The sequence below is a fragment of the Purpureocillium lilacinum genome, assembly GCF_023168085.1.
Source record: "Purpureocillium lilacinum CBS 284.36 DNA, scaffold_3, whole genome shotgun sequence".
Taxonomy (NCBI): Eukaryota; Fungi; Ascomycota; class Sordariomycetes; order Hypocreales; family Ophiocordycipitaceae; genus Purpureocillium; species Purpureocillium lilacinum.
The window spans coordinates 4,719,931-4,739,495 of NW_027072113.1; the positions used below are offsets into that span (position 1 = coordinate 4,719,931).

General features: G+C 59.4%; 5 protein-coding genes across 5 annotated transcripts; 2 read left to right on the top strand and 3 right to left on the bottom strand.

The window, feature by feature from the left end:
• Positions 1-1,439: 1,439 nt before the first annotated feature.
• PLICBS_005000 (uncharacterized protein) lies at positions 1,440-3,134 on the top strand (the record flags this gene model as incomplete). The annotated part of the gene is made up of 1 exon (XM_018325591.2): positions 1,440-3,134. The coding sequence occupies one exon, from the start codon at positions 1,440-1,442 to the stop codon at positions 3,132-3,134; it is 1,695 nt and encodes a 564-aa protein (XP_018175343.2).
• A 332-nt stretch (positions 3,135-3,466) lies between these two features.
• On the bottom strand, positions 3,467-6,805 carry PLICBS_005001 (uncharacterized protein; the record flags this gene model as incomplete). Its single annotated transcript, XM_065600635.1, has 2 exons — positions 3,467-6,111; positions 6,487-6,805. 2 exons carry the CDS (start codon positions 6,803-6,805, stop codon positions 3,467-3,469), a joined length of 2,964 nt encoding a protein of 987 aa, XP_065456707.1.
• A 1,964-nt stretch (positions 6,806-8,769) lies between these two features.
• Positions 8,770-9,628, bottom strand: PLICBS_005002 (ESCRT-III subunit protein snf7; the record flags this gene model as incomplete). The annotated part of the gene is made up of 4 exons (XM_018325590.1): positions 8,770-8,852; positions 8,909-9,117; positions 9,186-9,390; positions 9,454-9,628. The coding sequence occupies 4 exons, from the start codon at positions 9,626-9,628 to the stop codon at positions 8,770-8,772; spliced, it is 672 nt and encodes a 223-aa protein (XP_018175342.1).
• A 1,204-nt stretch (positions 9,629-10,832) lies between these two features.
• Positions 10,833-12,366, bottom strand: PLICBS_005003 (uncharacterized protein; the record flags this gene model as incomplete). The annotated part of the gene is made up of 6 exons (XM_018325589.2): positions 10,833-10,981; positions 11,041-11,175; positions 11,228-11,308; positions 11,383-11,430; positions 11,486-12,114; positions 12,194-12,366. The coding sequence occupies 6 exons, from the start codon at positions 12,364-12,366 to the stop codon at positions 10,833-10,835; spliced, it is 1,215 nt and encodes a 404-aa protein (XP_018175341.1).
• A 2,725-nt stretch (positions 12,367-15,091) lies between these two features.
• PLICBS_005004 (3-methyladenine DNA glycosylase) lies at positions 15,092-16,225 on the top strand (the record flags this gene model as incomplete). The annotated part of the gene is made up of 1 exon (XM_018325588.2): positions 15,092-16,225. The coding sequence occupies one exon, from the start codon at positions 15,092-15,094 to the stop codon at positions 16,223-16,225; it is 1,134 nt and encodes a 377-aa protein (XP_018175340.1).
• Between the last annotated feature and the right edge of the window lie 3,340 nt (positions 16,226-19,565).

Consider the following 19,565-nt stretch of genomic DNA (forward strand, 5'->3'; position numbering starts at 1 on the left):
GAAGAAGTCACTCCCTGGGTTCGCTCGTGGATTATCGGCGGACCACCCGATGGCTTCGAGAGGTTCTGAAGTATCCCGAGTCTTATACACCGAAGCTCACGGAACGTCCGAGCAAGCAAAGGAGTAGATTCAGGCCAGCCAAAAGCGTACGCAAGAAATCCGAGTCGCTGTTACCAAGTTTGATGTCGTCTCGCTGCCAGACTGGACACTCCACCTCTCTCGGATCCGGCGCCAGATTTGACGGCTTGGGTTTCAAGCGCACTGTTGGCGACTTGGAAAGGCTACTTAACGAAGCATTGGCGATTGCGTCCCAGGTCATCAACCCGCCAGGTACCCCAACACGCTCGACCACGTCTTCTGGACTGCAGGCTCGCCACCACGTTGACGGTAGCAGCGATGGCTCTCAAGCAAACCTCACACGAGCATCCGACGAAGGCAAGCCCGATGACATGGTTGAAGTTGACCTCAATGAGCTTGGGTCACCGAAACGCCCAGACTTCAAGCATGCGCCCACATTCTCTAGCCTCCAAAGACGTCCGAAGCTCAGCGAAATTATCCAGGGCTATTCTGGGCACGGTATCGACATCAGGCCAGGTCGATCTGTTCCAAAGAACTCTTCAGGCGTGGCAAGAGCCTCTAATCGAAAGGTTTCCTTTCAGATTCCTCGCCGAAGATCCAGCCGGAACATGGCTAGGCTGTATGCGATGAGTGCGGATACAAACACGACAGACCGCTCGTCACGCCCGGCCAGGCAGAAACGCCCGAGATACGATGGTGATGCTTCAGTTACAAGGAATATCGTCGTCCAGCTGGCCCCAGGACACACGGTCCAGTATGGGAGTGCGGGAGGAACATATACCGCTGGCGCTCGGGGCCAGCACTCGACTCATGCAGCCACTCCCGGCGTCGGCCAAGGCGAGGAAAGTCTTCCCGAGCGAGATATCGCCGGACGCCCAATGCGACCTGAGCACGGCATCAGTCTTCGGAGAAAGTCGCACGTCAGTCTGCGAGATGCATCGGGCTTCAGCTTGGCCAAATCACGAAAACGGCAAGCAACTGCGCGGGACTAGTCACCCGTCCGCAAAAGATTTGTCGCATCGGTCGCCTGCATTTCTACAGCCTTGATCGGAGTCATTCTTGGCATCTATGCCGGCCTCGTACCGTCAATACAGTATTATATTATCGATACATCTCACGCCACAGTTCACGGCAACACGGGATGTTTCGTGGGGCTGGCACTGCCAACATTCTTCCTGTGGCCTCTGCCCCTCCTCCACGGACGGAAGCCATACATACTATCGAGCCTGGTTCTATCAATGCCTCTGCTATTCCCACAGGCGCTGGCGGTGAATGAGCAGAGGCTCAACGACACGAGGTCGTGGACCACTATGCTCCTCGTCGCACGAGCTGTCATGGGTTGCGCACTTGGATTCGCGAGCATGAACTTCCACTCCATGTTGACGGATCTTTTCGGGGCATCCCTCATGAGTGCCAACCCCCACGAAGAGGTGGTTGATGACTACGACGCGAGGCGGCATGGTGGTGGCATGGGCGTTTGGCTAGGTATATGGACGTGGTGCTGGATTGGCTCCCTGGGCGTTGGGTTCCTGGTCGGCGCCTGCATCATTGACCGGTACCCCCCAGCATGGGGATTCTACGTCAGTATCATGATCTTGGCCGTTGTGCTATTCCTCAACGTCGTCTGCCCGGAGGTCCGTCGGTCCACCTTTCGACGTTCAGTCGCCGAAGTCAGGACTGGATCGGACATTTCACGGCGAGTGGCACGGGGCGAGATCATGATGCACCGCGTGAAGACAGGTCCACGATGGTGGGGGCAGGAGGTATACCACGGTGTTGCTCTGTCACTTGAAATGCTTCGCCAGCCTGGATTCGCGATCATGGCCCTCTATTCATCCTGGATCTACGCGCAGGTGGTTCTCATCATTGTGCTTTTGGGATCGCTCACGTCGAGATATTACACCTTTCGCTCACCGGAAGTCGGACTGATTGTCGGGGCCGTGGCCTTGGGAGCACTCCTCGCGATCCCGTTCGAGAAAGCGGGTCTATTCTCAAGGTCTCGCCAGGCCCAAATGAACAGCAACCTGGCAACGCTGAACCGGAAGGTTGCGTGGTCCTCTCACCTAGTTCGACGGTCGATCTTCACTCTACTTTTGCCACTGGCGGGAATATGCTACGCGGCTGTCTCGTCGGGCCCCCCGATGCATGTGAGCGTTCCTACCATATTCGCGACATTTGTTGGCTTCTTTTCATGCCTTGCCATCGCGGAATGCAACGGAATTTTGATGGAGACATTCGACTGCTCCGACTTGTCCCCGGGAATGACAGGCCGACAAAAAGGCGGCCCTGGAAAGAATCAGAAACGGACCAACTACTCATCCTTCCCGCGAGTCACTGCGGGTTTTGCTGTTATCCATGGGCTTGCATTTGTGCTCTCTGCCGGTGCAACGGCTTTGGGTGGAGTCGTCACGAGAAGTCTTGGGCAGCAAGTATCCACGGGCGTTGTGGCCGGAATACTGTTGGTACTCACAGTCCTGCTGCTCTTGACACTGATTCGCTTTGCCAGTGTTCAAATTGTGCCGAAATGCAAGTCAAAGGAGATGGACACACTCGTAGAGGCCCGGCGACGATCTACAATCCGTCGAGCATCAATGCCCGATGACCCGCAGGCCATACTGGAGGAGGAGAGAGCTTGGCGGCCTGTCATGATTGGCAATCCTACAAGCAAAAAGCGACGGATGAATCTACTGGAGCTCGGCAGTCTTTCTCGTTGGCAAGAGATCCGAAAGAAAAACCGACTGATCGACGAAGGAGCCCACCTAAACCGGGCAGCCCTGGACCAGGGCTTCGAGGCGCTTGATGACCAGGTGAGCGACTTGCAGCGAGATGCCCGGGACTTTTTTCATGTGGGCAGCGTTCGAAAGAAGGGATCAAGGCGGCTGCACTACACGGACGAGGGGAGCGAAACTGCAGAGGACTCGATCGAAATGGACACATTTGACATGCGCGGTGCCGGAGCTATGCCGTCGAGGCAGGGTCGCATTGTGGATAGGGAGTGCGTGATGAGCCAGGCTGTCGAGGAAGAGGGGCAGCACAACACTCAGCGAGGGCATTGAGCGGAGGCAGTGATTATTGCGAGCCGCTGTCCTCTGGCACGGAATGCGTGGCAGTCAATGAGGGCGTAAACCTATGGAACCCTAAGCTTGCAAAAGTAATATTATACAGTATTCACTTTTCGTGCCTATATGTCCTAGGCCTGGTGTATCGCATGAATAGACGCCCTCCACAACTTTGTGTTTGTACATGTCTTCCAACTCAACCACTTTATCATGTATCTCTTCAGAATGCACGTTGGGCAGTGAATTCGACCAAAGCAGACGCTAAACGAGAGAACTGGAAGAAGCAATGGTATCAAATCAAACGCCGAAGCCACCGCACCATCATCCCTTCAATGCACATTGAGATACAAGTCATCGCCGCGGCGCGAGGGCGTCAGCCTAGGCACCCACGTGGGCGTGGCGGGGAGGTCGCCGCCGTCGCCGGGGAACTGCGGGCCGCGGGGGGTGACGACCTCTGGGGAGAGGAACATGGGCCCGTAGCGGCTCTTCTCGCGCCGCCAGTTGCTCCTCTGCTTGGGGGCGGCGGCGGCGCCGGACGAGGAGGACGAGGACGAGGAGGTGCCGTTGCCGTCGGCGGTGAGGATGGCCATGGTGGCGGCGCGGTCGGCGCCGAGGCGCTTGGCGATGAGGGAGGCGGGCTGCTGCTGCTGCTGCTGCTGCTGCTGCTGTTGTTGATGCTGCTGTTGTTGTTGTTGGAGCGGAGGAGGATGGGCGACAGCGGGCTGGGCGCTGGAGCTGGGGAGGGAGGATGATGACGAGGATGCCTGGCGGGCGTGCTGCTGGTATGGTTGCTGTTGCGCGGGGCCTTGCGGGTGCGGCGCGGGACGGTTCAGGGGTTGAGGTTGGGGCCGAGGTTGGGACTGAGGGTGAGGCGGCTGCTGTGGCCGAGATCGCAGAGCGGGATGCTGATGGTGATCGTAGTGGTATTGGGTGTTCTGCCGCTGTTGCGGGTGCCAGTGGGTGTTGCGTTGCTGGGGACCGCGTTGCGGACGAGGGTGCGCTGGGAGGCCGGGGATCCAGTTCTGGGCGGGACGACGGGCTTGCTGCTGCTGCTGCTGCTCGGGGCGGTAGTGTGCCTGATGATGCTGGTGTTGATATGACACGCGCGGTCGTTGCGGCTCCCAATGTGGGTTCTGGTACTGGTATTGAGGTTGCCGCTGTTGCTGCTGGTGCTGCTGCATTTGTTGGACCTGGCGCTCATCGCCTCGTGAGGGGGCCTCAGTGGGGTGTTGAGCACGAGCGTCGAGAGGTGGAAAGGGGGAAGGGCCAAGCCTCCTTTCGACCTGCTCTTGAGTATCTGCTTGCTCTCGAAGTCTCCCCTGCGTGGCAACGGTCTCTTGGTCCCGGGCTTCTTGAGCTGGGGCAGGCGGTGGAGCAGACGTAGCCGACGAGGCACGATGCCGCGCAGAAGGTAGCCGACTCCTGTCGTCCTCTGGTTCAGGAGAGGGTTCTACGATGCGCATCGTAGGCGATCCCGTCCGAAGCAGGGCTGGGTTTTCGATGCCTCTCATCACTGGGCGCGGTACGCTGTACGGTGTCGACCCCGACGCTTCAGGTGGCTGCGGGCGCGGCCCCAGTGTTGGGCTGGGCTGACCAGATGGACGATGAACGATTGACCGCCTCGGGGCCACAGCCATAGCAGATCTTCCTGCAACTGACGGCCCCTTGTCCCGTCCATGAATCTTGGGGTACGACACTGGCGAGCGCCCTGCAACGGACCTGGGAGATTCCGCAACAGGGGACAGGTTGACCTGTGGAGGGGCGGTCGGCGGCGGGACCGCATCCTCGTCCATTGAGGATGCCGTGATGGCCGTAATCCCGCTATCTGCGGAATCCGCCCTGGCGCGATGCTGGCTCTGCGTCGACGAACGCTCGGGGTTGGAGAAGCTTCGAGGATTCGGATAGGTCGAGAACAGCGGGCGAGGCACGGCCTGCTGCCGAAACTCTGGGCTCGTCAGCTGCGGTGGCTCCGCAGGTTTCTCCGTTTCAATGGGAGCCGGAATGTTATCCTTCGGCGCCTCTGGTAGGCGGGGCGACTTTGCCTCGACTTTCTGGGCCTTTTGGTAGATGGGCAGGAGGACGGGCTTCGCGATGCTTGCCTTCGGCGTCGTGGCCGTCATTGGTGTCACCGTGTCCAACTCGGCGGCGTGCGATGCCCTCTTCGAGTCTGCCAATACCCAGTTGCCCTGTTTATCTGCAACATAGTATGCCGTGCCTGATTGCGGCGCCGCCGATGGGATTCGCCAAATTTGACCTTCAGGAGACTGCGACGCCCTGCCGTCCTCTTCGAATTCGGTCATGGTACTTTCTCGGGGCTCCCTTCCCAGCTTTGAGAGGCTCATCATCTTCCCAAAGTCTTCCTGTTTGGGGATTTGCAGTTTTGGAGGAGCTGGCGGCGGCGGCTTGCTGCGGGAGCTCGGGGGCGAAGGGTGAACCAGGCGAAGCAATGGCGGCAACATGCTCGGCTCCTCTAGCGGAGTGGACGGCCGCCTGGAAGCTTCCATGTCCATGACCGGCTTTGCCGGGAGGAGCTTGGACATTCTTCTGACAGGAGTAATGGGAACCGCCCCCCGCCGGGAATGCGTAGGTGATATCGCGAGCCCGATGGCGCTTGGTCTCCAGCTCGCGCGGCTGTAGAGCTTAGGGGGAGGAGGCGGCGGCGGTGGCCTTGGGGTGTTTGGTTTCGAGGTCGGATGCAAGGGTTGCACCATCCACGAGTTTCCCCCACTGCTTTCCCCTTTGTCAAACTTATAGCCCCAGGTGTCGCGCCTATGGAGCGTCTCCGTGCTCTCGGATCGACGATGTCTGTTGGCCCTCTTTCGCCGGTAATACCTCAGTATCAAGATGGCGCCGATTGCGAGACCGGCGAGAGCCACGACGCCCACAGAGATGCCTGCCTTTTGGCCCGTCGTCAGAGAACCGCCAGAGGAGCTGTTGTCGCTGTTACCCCCCGAGCCAGCCGGCACGCCAGTGTCTGTGCTCGTTGCCGAAGTTGAGGAAGCAACTTGCGACCTTGAACTCAGTATCGACGTGCTGAAAGTCGACCTCCCAGTGACTGTACTCGAGCGAGAAGGCAGCGCGCTCGTATCAATCAACAAGGATGATGGCGTTGACGTGATGCGTGCTGGCGTCCTCGTCTTCGTGTGTGTGCTCTCTGGTGCGGGAAAAGACACCGGCCCGCTGCCACTGCCGTCAGGGGGGAGCAACAGTGTTGCCGTGATGACGCCGTGCGTGGGTTGAATAGCATTTGGCTGGTTTTTGCACATGTAGAGCGCAGATTGTATTACCGAAGCTGCGATCTCGTCAGCGACCTCGTCTTCTCATGAGGGCTCACATTCGGGGTATTTACTGCTCGCTTCCCTCGAAGAGCAACCCCCCACAGACTTTTCGGCGACAATGCATTGCACCGCTCCCTCTCCGGCGGTGAACTCGGTATCCCCCGGTGTCGAGCACAGATACTTGAGAGAAGGAAAGTCTCCGTCGAGTAATCCAGTCTTGTCGGTCCCGTAGTTTGCGGACAGGAATGTGAGGAAACATGACTGGGCGCAGACGGGTATTAAGCCCGTGAGATCTTTCGAGAGGCGGAACTCAAAGGCGGCGGCAGCCGAGATGGCGTATGATGCAATAACGAGCGAAATCAGACCGTGAGCACTCGGCTTACTGGCCATTCTATGAAGGAACATCTGAGGGCCCGGCGGCGTGTCAGTCTCAGATCATGAGGGGTATTGGCATGAAAGCGATCTTGGGCGTCAACCGCTTGCTCCCAGTCGCATCCGCCTCCGTCCAGTTGAGAGCCATGAACAACCACAGCGTTCAAGATTCAACCCAACGAGACGCGGAGGAGCGACGTAGAGACAACGAAACGGCCGTGACGTAGATGGGCCAAGCCAACCCATCTACAAGACAGCTTGAAACGAAAACTCCTCGGGTCGAGGCGGCATCCATATAGGTACGAACCTAAGGAAAGAGTCGGCCGATACTCTGAGACGGCCGGCATCCCAGCATCGTTGCTTGCTCGACGACGAAACAAGACGGCAATGGCAAACAGAAAGTGGCGGAGGCGTGAAGCGTCACAGGCACTGCCACCACGAACCAAAGGAATATGGTGTAACGCGAGCGAGGCCGCAGGGAATGCAGAGAAATAATTAGAATAGAGTGCAGAAGGAGAAGAGGACCAGAATGGCAGACGAAGTCGAAGGCGACCAGACCAAACCAGACCTGGACGCCGCGTCTAATTTCGAAAGCGACGCGGGCTGCGGTCATGGCCGCCCCTTTGGATTGGGGCCAAAGCAGGCAGGCAAGTACTCGCCGGCATGGCATCATTACATCGCGCAGCACTGTATCGCTTGCAGGCCGACGAGGCCGCCGTGAACGACGTAGCGGGAGCGCGAGCCGCAGGATTGTCCCCCAGCCGCTGACGACCTGCATACATGCGCCCGGCCCCTTGGCCCATGGTCGCGTTTCCGTTCCCGCCGGGGCTGAGGCTCGCGGCGCGTGGGCTACCCGCCCGTCGAAGCAGCGCGGCGGTTCGCCAATCTCGAGCAGGCCGGCCCTTCCTTGGGGCCTCTTTGCGTTCCTGGACCGTCTGCCGCCCGGGGAAAGATTGGTTGGGCGGCAGGCGGGGGCCGCCGCACGCAACGCACGCACGCACGGCAGGGGCTCCTATTTCGGGAACATCCTTGTCGAGACGCACAAGCAGCAGCGCGCGAGCGTTTGCTGCGCGGGCTCTGCGGGCTGCGGGCCTTTGGGGCGGGTGGCTGGCCCGGCCGGCTTGGTGGTGATGCAGGTTGGGCGGTTATGCGACGTTCGAGTGGCTGTGAGGGCTCGCCCGCATCCCGGTCTAAGAGGATCTAATAGGCGCCGCCCAGCGGGCAGGAGCAACGCAACCACTTACCTTGTTGCCCGGCCTGCCTAATAAGCGCGCGCGCGACCAGAGCTTCAGGTTCCTCAGAGGGCATCACGTGAGGTTTTCTCGGTCCAGCTGCCAATCAACTTGCATGATGGACGCTTCCCAGGAGGTTGTCGAGTTTCGTTTGGCAGTGCTCTGCGGCGGGCGGTGGTCTTGCGTGGGCCCTCGTTTCCTCCGGCTGAGAGGGAGGTCTTCTTAATCCGCTAGGCCCGGCGGCTCCAGGCCTGCCCGCATAACGCACCCGTCTGTCACGGTCTCAGGCCCAAGGCATAGTGATAGTTGGACACCAGCTCCCCCACGCGCCTTTGCAAAACGTGTGGCGCTGACTGGTCACACGAGGGGGATCTTTCATAGGCTTACGGCTGTCTCGACTCTCAAGTGTCCTCGGATCCTCTCACCGCAAGGTTGTCTTGACTCGCACGACACAGGGCCTAGTCACCCGTATGGTCATGACGCCCGCCAGGGAATTCACGCTGCATCGCTGGGCTTTAGGGTAAATATGAGCTTCTCCCCGAATGGTCTACCTGGACGGTACATGTGCGCACGCCGACAACGCCCAAACCCGACAGCGTTCAACGGAAGCAGAGAGGCCAAAACAACAGTAAAACGGCTCGATATTGCAAAGTCCACCTAATCCCACCCCAACCCCTGCGCGCGAACCAACCGCAGCTCGAAGCAGACGTGCTATGCTGGTAACTTGACGAGTCATGATTGCTGGCTCCCTCACATGGCCATCTCGGCTTGCAGCTTCCTGAGCTCCGCCTCTTCGTCGTCCTCCTCGACTGCCTGCCTCCTGCTCGGCACGGCTGCGATTCTTGGTCAGTACACGGTGAGGGTTCAACATCATGGGAGGGCAACTCACGCTCCGCGTTTGCCGGCGACGGCATCTTGTGCACAGCATCTGCCACCGGCACGTTTCCGGTCTTCAGGATAGCCTCGTCCAGCTGCTCCTGCTGCATCTGCTCCAACTCCTCCTCGAGTTCCGTGTCGTCCACCGTCTCTCCCACTGTCGCGCCCGTGATGGCATCCACGATTTCTTGGCTGAGCGCGTTCTGGTCCCGCAGTTTCTCCCTATAGCAAGTCGTGTCAGCAGGTTAACATGTACGCCACATGGCACGGCGGCGAAGGGGCCATCGTACATTGTCTCGTCCACCTTCTCCGGCGTGAGTTTCCCGTGAATCTGCTTCATGGCCTGGCTGGCCTTCTCCATGGCCGCCAGCGTCTCCCTGTTGATGTTCGCCGATTCGATCGAGTTGATTTGCTGCTCCAGCGTTCCGATCTGCGCGATGGTCTGGTCTAGGGCCTGCTCGTGCGTCTTCTTGCGCCGTAAGGCGGCTTTGGCAACTGTCTATTGCGTCAGCATCGCGCACTCTCCAGCGCGGACCTCCCCGTGGCATCGCGACGCACCGTTCTTGTTTGTGTTTGCATTCTTGCGTGCAATATTCTGCTGCTCGTCTATTTGGTTCTGCAGGTGCTTCTCGCGCTTCTGCAGCATGTCAAGGTGCGACCGCAGCCCGAGGATCGCATCCTTGGGTGAGTCCTTCGCGCGCTGGGCAGCAGCGCCGCCGAACCAGCTCCACATCTTTCTCGGCCCTCTGGGCGTCGCTGCCGTCTTCTGGGGTCTTAAACGAGATGCTTCAGCGAGGAGCGGCTCAAGGCCCCTTATCGTGGGTTCTGCGAGGCGGACGTAGCGGGGGCGTGACAGGTCGCGGTGGTGGGGTAATCTGTCAAAGGGCAGCGGCGTCAGCGTCAGTCGAGTCCAGGCTGCGACGGAGCGTATCACCGCCTCGACAAGTCCTTACTCACAGGACGGTCGGGATGCCACTGAGTGTCGCCTTAGGTAGGAATCGTTTGTCGTCGGGTTGCGTGGCTGTTGGTGCAGGCGGGCAGGCTGCAGTCATTTAATCCATCAGCCGCGGGTGCCTCTCCCAGGTATTAGCGGCGGGACGATGACGGAACCTCGACCCGGCAACGTGGCAAGGTTTAGCCGCCATTTACCCACATGTCATGTGACGCCTGCACATGGCCTCTCGATACAAGCAACGAGCATCTGACCTCGAGTCCCGGGCCTCGTGCAAAGGACTTTGTACACATGGACAATAGAAGATGCCGTTGATTTAAAAACCAGGCCTTTCATCGACCATCAGCTCTCCGTGTGTCACGCTTCTCGGATGTCGCCGAAGTCGATGTACAAAATCTATCAATCCAGCCCAGCGTAGCTGCCAGTGTCCTCCAAAGACAATTTCAGGCACAAACCCTCTCATTGAAACATCATCTGCTACGTGGTCAAATCGTGGTGGCGATATACAGGAATTTGGTCTATTATTGTTACCGCCGGCTTTGTCGGCCCCTCGCGTCCATAAATATCCATAAATGCCCCCCCGGTTAAGTGATCAAGACTCCGCAGACGTAGACTAAAGCTATGCCCCCATAACAGCAAACAGCCACGAGTAAAGGTTGGCGCCGGCCAGTCGAGGGCTAGCGGCGTGGACTCCTTCCAGCTACTCCAGCGCAGTGCGCAAGAGCGTTCAACAAGCGTCCGTCTCATCCAAAAAGGCATCGGCTTGTGACACGTCCCGGTCGCCAGCCATGCAATGACAACGGCTCTTCGCCAGCCCTCTGAAGGCTCGGGCGCGACCGCGCGACCAAACCATCCCTGTTAGTAAAATCATCAATGCTCATACAATAACCGCCAGCCACTTGAGCCGTGGGAGGGGTTCTCGGATCAGTCCGGCGAAATATCAGACATGTGAATCGTACGGTGTGTCGGGGTAGGTGGTCGTGGCTTATAGGTTTCCGCCCTTCTCTTCGGTGTCGATGTGCCACACGATGTAATTCGGCAGGCCCACAACCTGGTAGCCCGCTCGCTTCGCCATCTTGGCAAAGCCCTCCGTCTCGGCCTGGTTCTCGAAGGCGTAGCACGGGAAGTTGATCCCTGGGGTCTCGTTAGCATGGCCATCCCACTACTCTTGAAGACCTGAAGAAAACGCGTACCGGATCGATGAACGTCAGCCTTGACGAGAATGTTGACGCCGCCGATGCCATCGAGCTCAAGCTCCTCATCCTTGTTGTTTCGCCAGTCACCCATGCGAGCCATGTATGTCCTGCCCGTGTCGTACTGCTTGTATCCTATTCTCAGAGTTAGCATCGGCCCGCGCGGGCAAGGTCTGGCACTACGAACCTTCGGCGAGCACAACGTTCTTATCCAAGCTGTCGGCCAATCTGCGACCTTTGTCCGACTCGACCCACGAGTTGTAGTCGACTAATACATATGTCAGCGTCAACGACATCCTTCCAGGCATCTTCCCTTGTGAGGGGCACATGGAGGGTACTAACATCGCCCTTCAATGTCGACTCCGTCTCTGTACCGGTGGAACCAAATGTCTGAACTATGTATCAGCCGATGCGAGCGCAGTACAATCACCGCAGATGTCCTTACTGGGAACGAGAATGTCCTTGTCGTGGGCAATGAAGTCTTCAAGGATTTTGGGAGGGCTGTCCACGATGTCCACATCGCGCCAGTAAACCCACGAATGCTCTGGCTTCAAGGCAGCGGAGAGAAGGTAGTTGCGGGCCTTGCCCATGGCCTTCCGCCGAGGACCTTGTGCGTCGAAGGAGTGCCTCTCCTCGACACTCTGGCTCAGGTGGAAGTCGAAGTCCTTTTCAACGACCATGGCGCTGCGGAACGGGATGTGGTCGGGCCGCTTCTGGATTCGGTCGAGTTCGGAAGAAAGCACGGCGAGGGTATCATCCTTGGAGTCGGAGACGAGGAAGGCGAGGTCGATCAGGTGGTGCGGATACGTGAGCTCGGCGAGCAGCTCAAAGTACTTGGAGAGGTAGGGGGCAGCGTCCTTGAGGGGCGTGACGATGAGGATTTTCTCCTCATTGACGACGGCCTTGCGGGTGGACTTGACGGGGTTGAGGTCAACGTGCTTGATCGATTCCGAGTCGACCTTGAGCGGTGCGTGGTGGTTGAAAACGACGGGCGTCTGCATGTGCGCATTCCATCTCGCGTACTCGTTTTGCGACATGTCTATCGGCGGCGTCGACGGTCCCCAGCAGTAGAAGCTGTCGCATGTCAGCAAGTCGCTCGCAATCGGGAGTCGTCGTCGCGGGTCGGACGAGGAAGCGGGCGGGCATTGCTTACCTTTGCATCTCGGACGCGGAGCTGCTGATGCCGCGCCATAGCAATAATATGATGCCCGTGACGGCGACAAGCAGGAGGAATCTTGTGCGTGTCACCAGGTTCCATAGCATCCGCGCGGGCGGCAGCTGGGCTCTGGCCGCTTTCCAGTTCAGGCCGCCTTTGGGGAGAAGCATGGCGGGCGATTGGGGGGCGGGACGCTCGTCACCACCCAGCGGACTTGTGGTATGAGGAAGTGTCGATTGCGATCAGGCGCTGGCTGGATGCCCCGAGATTCCTGGGATGTCTCGTCGATCGCGATATCCAGGGGCAATATTGGGGCCGCAAACGCCGCGTCGGGGGGGGGGGGGCTGCCAATCCGGTGGGTGGGCTCGCCCGCAGAACAATCGCTCCCAAGAAAGTATAAAACGTACAGGCGTCAAACGAGGGGATTGAAGAGCGGGTGCCGGAGTCACATCAAGGATGCTGGGCGAGGAGATGCGGCTCGGGCCGGCGTCGTCGTCGTGCAAAACGAGGCGTCGTTGTCGGACAGGCGACGAAGATTTGGGATGGAGAGTCCAGATTGAGAGACCGGACGATGAGTCTGGACACCTCACCTGGCCTCAGCTCCCAGTGGACGCCACCAGCCAGAGACACCCAGTGAGCGGCCACCCAATTCGGTGCGTCGCGTTGGGGCGTCAGGCCGCTGCAATGGCCCCAGCTCCCCTGTGGCAGCTCGTCATTACAGGCAGAATTTCAGGGCCGGAAAAAGCTTAACTCTTGCGGGGGACCTGGTGGGTACTTGCATCCGCGGCGGAGCTGCCCGCATGCACCGGGTACCCAGGCGGTCTGCCACTAACTCGAACGTACCGAATTTAGCAGCGCCAGCCTCTCGGCGCGCCACTGCAAACTGGCCACCGCCAGCACGGCCGCAGCAGAAACAGCGACCGCGGGTGGGACACCGCGCCGTTCACGGGCCGTGCTGGCGCGGCACGCCCATTCCATCCACCCAATTCAAACTGCGGCCGCCCCTTACAATCCGCCCTTGCTCACCTTACCCTGAACCTCCAAGAAAAAGGAAAATGTCACACAACCGAGCCCCCTTTTACGTGTCCTCGGAGGGGATTCTCAACGGTTTATGTCCTGCTGGCAGTTATGCCGTCACCAAGTGGCGCCCGCTTTCTCCTCTCCCAAGGTTTGGACGAAAACCAGGCGCCTGGGAGAAATGCCAACGCGACCGGGGTCGTTTGGATGAAACGAAGGGAGCTCGCAGTCTTTTAGGGTTTTTCGATCGCATAGACTCCCCCCAGACGATCCCTCCCAGGCAGATCCCTCCTCGACCTGCTGGATGCGAGCAAATCCGCCGATCGGCTCCCCCGTAGTCATTTTGCAAGAGGAGCAGAGTTGGAGCGACTCCGTCACACGACCATGAGATTGCATGAAGCATTGACCAGCGGGGCCGGGGATGCTCTGGGGCTCGAGCACGAAGTACACGTCTCTTGAACACCTAGCTAGTAGCCCTGGACAGGCGTCAGAAGTCAATTCGGCTGGATCTGCTTCGCGAGCAGTTCGAAAAGAATGGGCTGAAAGGGCGGCAAGTCGAGCTGTTCTCTCTCCGCGTGGCCAAGCGGTCTGATACAGCGTGTTCCAAGGCCGCCAAGCCAGCCACATTGCCGAGAGCCAACTGACAATTTGTCTTCCCAGCACAATCTACCTTCTGATGCACTCGAAAGGCGTGGCAGGCCACGCGCTGAAACATGGGCTGTGATGAGCCGTCATATATACACTAGAGTGGTCGGATGTCGTGAGATGTTTGTAGACGTTGAAGCCATACACGAGCCTCAACAAGGGCAAGCTCAATTAAAGGACTCCTGCAACCAGAGCATTGTCTGTCTGCCGGAATTTAAGGAGTCCGTTTCACAGAAGCTATGGGCCGCAACTTATCGTCAGCTCATGCAGCACGTTGCAAGCTTGGGTCACTTGGCGAACTCCTCCGCGCTTTGTGTCCAAGTCTCACGATGCTCTACGACGCCCCAAACGCACGCCCGCATCCAGCCTTGGTGTAGCAGCTTCCTTTTCCATGCGGCAGTGAAACCCGAGGTCTCGATGACGCAGTTATGGAAAGCAGGCAACGGGAAATGGCGAGTCAGCAAGCTCTACTTCAGGCACCTTGAACCAATCATCACCCCAAGAGAACACTGCAAAACAGCAGCATAGCCTCTTACCGTCTTCTAGCGTGAATAAACAAGCTTGGCCCCTACGTTCACTTCATACAGGGCCGAGGACGTGAGGTTACCGCACTTGATGGATGAGGTACGGGCATCGACACTCTACCCTGTACCGGACAAATCGCAGAACAGGCCGGCCCCTCTGCTCCCTCTCATGCCCGGGTTTGCAGCACCACCAAAGCGCTATACTTAATCCAAGTTATCGCCGTGCTCGGGCTGGCAAGAATGCCATGATCTCAGTGTGACGATATGAGTTTAGAACAGCACAGCATGGGACGTCGACGGGAGGTCAACTTCAGTAATCAGGACCCAAACAGGTCTAGTCTCGGGCTGCTTCACGGCGGCCCTGCCCCTGACAACCCAAGGGCGTGCGTGGGTGGGTGGCTGCGGGAAGCATGGGCAGCCAGTGGCAATCGCCAGCCCACTGCGGATAGGTACGTACATGCATTCATTCACGCTCTCACACAGGCCTCTCCATCAACGACACATCGACATCCAAAGCAACACTTGCCAGTTCGCTTCTTACAACGCCCCCCGTTCTTCATCAACGGCTAGAAAGCTGCAATTGGGATGCAGCAGCCCTAGTCCACTACGTCATATGCTGCGCGGCCCCGTCAGTTTAATCGCTGTTTTTCGCACCTCTTCAGGCTTCGCTCCACTGAGCAGGGCGGCGTTCTTGAGCGTGCATCCCGTCATGGCCGCTGCTACACGACGCTCCTCGCGACTCAACGGCGGCGGTTCAGGGGGAGGGGCAAAGCCTCAGGCAGAGGCGATGCCCCCGCCGCCAGCACCGCCGCCGCAATCGCAATCGCAATCGCAGCAGAACAGACGCAAGAGAAAGGCGGCGGCGGCGCCAGATGGCGAGGTGCCGCAGGCTGCTCAGGCCCCCGCCACGCCGCCGAGGAAGCGCACGCAGGCGATGCATGCACCTCCTCCGCTGACACCGACTCCAAGTGCAGTCAAGGTGATTGCTGAGCCGGCCGATGGGCCGACCAAGGCGCGCAATGCTACGGTCACGCGGCTGGCCGACCCGAGGACGACCAATGCCACGCTGCTATCGCCCGAGACGTCGCGATTGGTGACATCCCGCGACATCGAATCCATCTCGCCGTCTAAAGCACCCGCGTCTCGTACGACGACACAGACGCTCCTGCAAGAGGCATGCGAGCATCTCATCAAGGTCGACGTGCGGCTGAAGCCGTTGATCGAGAAGAACCACTGCAGGGTCTTCTCGCCCGAAGGACTCGCCGAGAGGATCGACCCCTTCGAGAGCTTGTCGAGCGGCATCATCTCGCAACAAGTGTCCGGGGCCGCCGCCAAGTCCATCAAGGCCAAGTTCGTCGCCCTCTTTGACCGGGGAGACGGCGCGACTGGCCGATTCCCTCACCCGTCCGAGGTGGCCAAGTGTTCCATCGAGAAGCTCCGCACGGCCGGGCTGTCGCAGCGCAAGGCCGAGTACATCCAGGGCCTGGCAGAGAAGTTCGCGGCCGGGGAGCTCAGCGCGCAGATCCTACACGACGCGCCGTACGACGAACTGGTGGAGAAGCTCATCGCGGTCCGCGGGCTCGGGCGGTGGTCGGTCGAGATGTTTGCGTGCTTCGGGCTCAAGCGCATGGATGTCTTCTCGGTGGGGGACCTGGGCGTGCAGCGAGGCATGGCGGCCTTTGTCGGGAGGGACGTGGCCAAGCTCAAGTCCAAAGGCGGCAAGTGGAAGTACATGTCGGAGCAAGACATGCTGGACCTGTCGGCCAAGTTCGCGCCGTATCGCAGTCTGTTTATGTGGTTGATGTGGCGGGTAGAGGAGACTGACGTCAGCACCATGGAATAGGGGAGGGGGCTCGAACATTATTTGAATGGCATGCGCCTCGTTCTCTAGTCCGTATGTTACACTGTGCTTCGCAGACTGCTGTTGTTTGATGATGTTGATGCTCATGCCTGGGATCTTGACCAGGATGGAGCGGTGACGAAGCGAGAGTACGAATACCACTGAACAGTTAGTGGCAGCATAACAATCTGATGCCAGTAACAAACAACACGCGCTAAAACGCGATCGGCCAGTGAGCGGCTCCTTGAAACCAGCGATACTATGCGCCGTGATTGCAGTGATTTCGCTACTTTGATAAGTGTTTCGCTCGCCGGAGTGCGCCTGGTCCATTTCCAGGCTGTGAGCGACGGGCTCCGTCCGTCGATCGTGCTGATCCATGTTAGGAGACATGAGCGCGAGTGGACCCGAGGGCACGTGCAGACTCCATTTGCCCACGTCCCGCGGGCGGGTTGCCCGTGCTGGCGCTGCGAGGGGGGTCGCGCCGCCAGCGGGCCTTTGCTTCTTGCATTGCTTCTTGCATCAAGCATCCAGTCCCGTGTCTAAGTTAGTTACGGGAGTTGAGTTGGTGGCACGGCGGGTCGACCGACTACTTGTGTCAAGAATATCGCGACCAAGCAGTTCGGGGATGGCTATGTCGGACGCTTTACCATCGTACTCGTACTGCACCTGTCGAACCGGCTCGGCACCATGCAGTGAAACCGCCTCGGCGGCATGCCTCGCCCATATGAAACGTAGTGGACGAGAGATTGACTCGCGCCGCCGCGGGAGCGTCCATTGTTGGTTCGGGTTCCTCGCGCCTCCCAAGACGTTGAGCGCATCTCGCTGGCAACCCTCCCCACGACTCGTACTCGCCGTTGCTTCGTACCACTCCGCATACTTCGTACATATGTATGGAGTACGAACGTGAATGATGTGTGGGAGTTAAAGCCACCGCAGTGCAGTGCAGTGCAGTGCAGTGCACGGCCACCGCCCCCGCGGCCGCATCAACCCAACGATCTTGATATGCCCTTGTTTCCGAGCCCGTGCCGCCCGCGCATGGGCGGTGGGCCTAGGCTTGGTTAGCACTGCAAGGATACGAGCACTCGCCCGTCGACTCACCCACAATGGTGGCGCTCGGCGTCTGTTGACAAGTTTTCTGGCTCTGTTTCCTTGGATTGCTTGGGAATGCGCACAAGATTGGGATGGCCCACGCCGGACAAGCTTTATCGAGGTTAGCCACGGCGCGGGCCATTGGTCAATGGTTGGGAGCTGCAGGTGGGCAAGGATCCTTCTCCCCCTGAGGGGCGTGACCATAGCATGCTGTCTCACGCCTGTCTCCAGCAATCGACGGCGATGCCTGTGGGCGCCCGATCGCACCTGGTGCTGCCAGCAGGTTTCACCGAGTCTGGTGGTAACGAGTACGTACTGATGCTTCAGCGAAAACTCGGACGGCTCGCATTGTCTTCGTGGACCGTTCGGTACTCGTTCAAAGCGCGCAAGGTGCGATCTGGGCCGGAGCGAGTTTGGGTTTCGACGGCTCGTGTTGGCTCTTTGATGGTGTCCTTGGTGGCGCCGGCGATGGTGGCGCACCAGGCACACCCGGAAGATTTTGGTACGGGGCCATGGGGCACCTGCATTTTGCGCGACGGCGGTGTCGCCGCGTGCGAGTACGTACTGTCCATGCTGCTTCGGTTTGGGCGTGCGTTATCGATTCAACGTCGCAATGGCCAAGGGCGATGGAGGCCGCTTAGCCGGTGCAAACGCTTCAAGCGGCCTCGCAACGGCGCGAACGGCAGGCTGGAGGACGTCTTGGCTGCTCGACCACGTCCTCGCATGCCACCTGATAAACCGGCGCCGGCAAGCAGCCGCGGGCTGGTCGTAGGCGAAGGAGCATGACCTTCGCCCATGCCGAGCGTGACTGCACTGCCACCCGACTTCTCAATCATCAATGCCCACTGCCATCGCCACTGCGTCACCGGCTTCCGCCCACCGGTCGCCATTCCCCTGGTGGGTAGGAGATGAAACAGGCCTGACCCTAGCTCACACCCCCCTGGTGCACCGCAAATGAGCAGACGGCGGCCGCTTTGCCCCTAGCTGGTCGATCGGGGCCGACCTATTCGGGGGCGACTTATTCGTGGATGTAGAGGACGCAGCAAGACCGGCAACCTCGATCCGTATCGTGCTGTCGCTGCATTTCTGCCATGCTGAAAAGACCACAATCAGACGCTGCTGAGAGAGCCAGTCCACACGTACAATTTTTTTTTCTTGTGCCGAGTGGAGGGGCAGCGCTTTTTAGGACGCGCAAGCCTCGAAACCACGCCCCTTGGCGATCGTGGATGTGGATGCCTCCCTTTGCATGACTGTACACTCGACGCGCCCGACACGGTGCTGTGTAGGATATCTTTCGTTATCTGGAGGCAAAGCCGTGGGTTTGCATCGCCATTGCCGCGCGCCTGTTTTCCAGAGTCAACTTTAGGTGAGCCCACGATGCTTCCAGCGGTCGTTGGGCTGTTCGTCCATCAGGCTCGGGCCGAGATGCAGCGGGAAGTCAAGTTGTTGGAGACGTATCAGGCCGGCCAATCGCCCCGTCAGGCGTTGGGATGACGCGCGAGGAAGTCGGCGGAGCGGTCTCGTGCAGCGCCAAGGGCAGCATCCTCGCACAGCACGGCCAAGTGCACAGCAATGAGTTGCACTCGTATTATGTACTCACGTCGTCGTCAATCGCCCGATTCTGCAACACCACAGTCTGTCCCCAGCAAGACCGGGGTGCACCACGGTCGGTCAGCAGCAAGGATTCTCGTACAGTGCGCAATCTCGCAAGCGTGCAGCGGGCGAGATGGGCCGGGGAGCGCTGAGGAGGTCCAGAGGTCGAGCGCGTGGCGTGTGCGTCGAAGCCGCGGCATCCACTTCCGCATCCCATCCACCAGATGGCCAACAACAAAGGCCAAGCAAGGCACAAGACGGCCCCCCCCCTTTCGCCCGCCCCCATTATCCTTTTGCGGACCCAGCAAAAGCCATGGCCATCGCCCGTCCCGTACGAGTGTGTACCATGCCAGGATAGGGGAGCAGATGGGTCCGGCCCTGGCATGGTGCCGGTCGGCCCAGCACCGGGGGGCAGGGCCCGACCAGGTACCTCGCAGCGCACCCCACGACGGCCCATTTCATCCGCTGTGCTCCATGTGCTGCGACCCAGTCAGTGAGTGAGTGAGCCAGTGTGTTGCATTGCTAGGAGAAAAGAAACTGCCCCGTCCTCTCCGTTCCGTTCCTTGGCCAGTCGACCGACCTTCTCCTCCTCCCTCCTCTTTCCCTCCCCAGTCGTTTGCGCCGCCGCCGCCGTCGTGATTTATCGTCGTCGTCGTCGCCT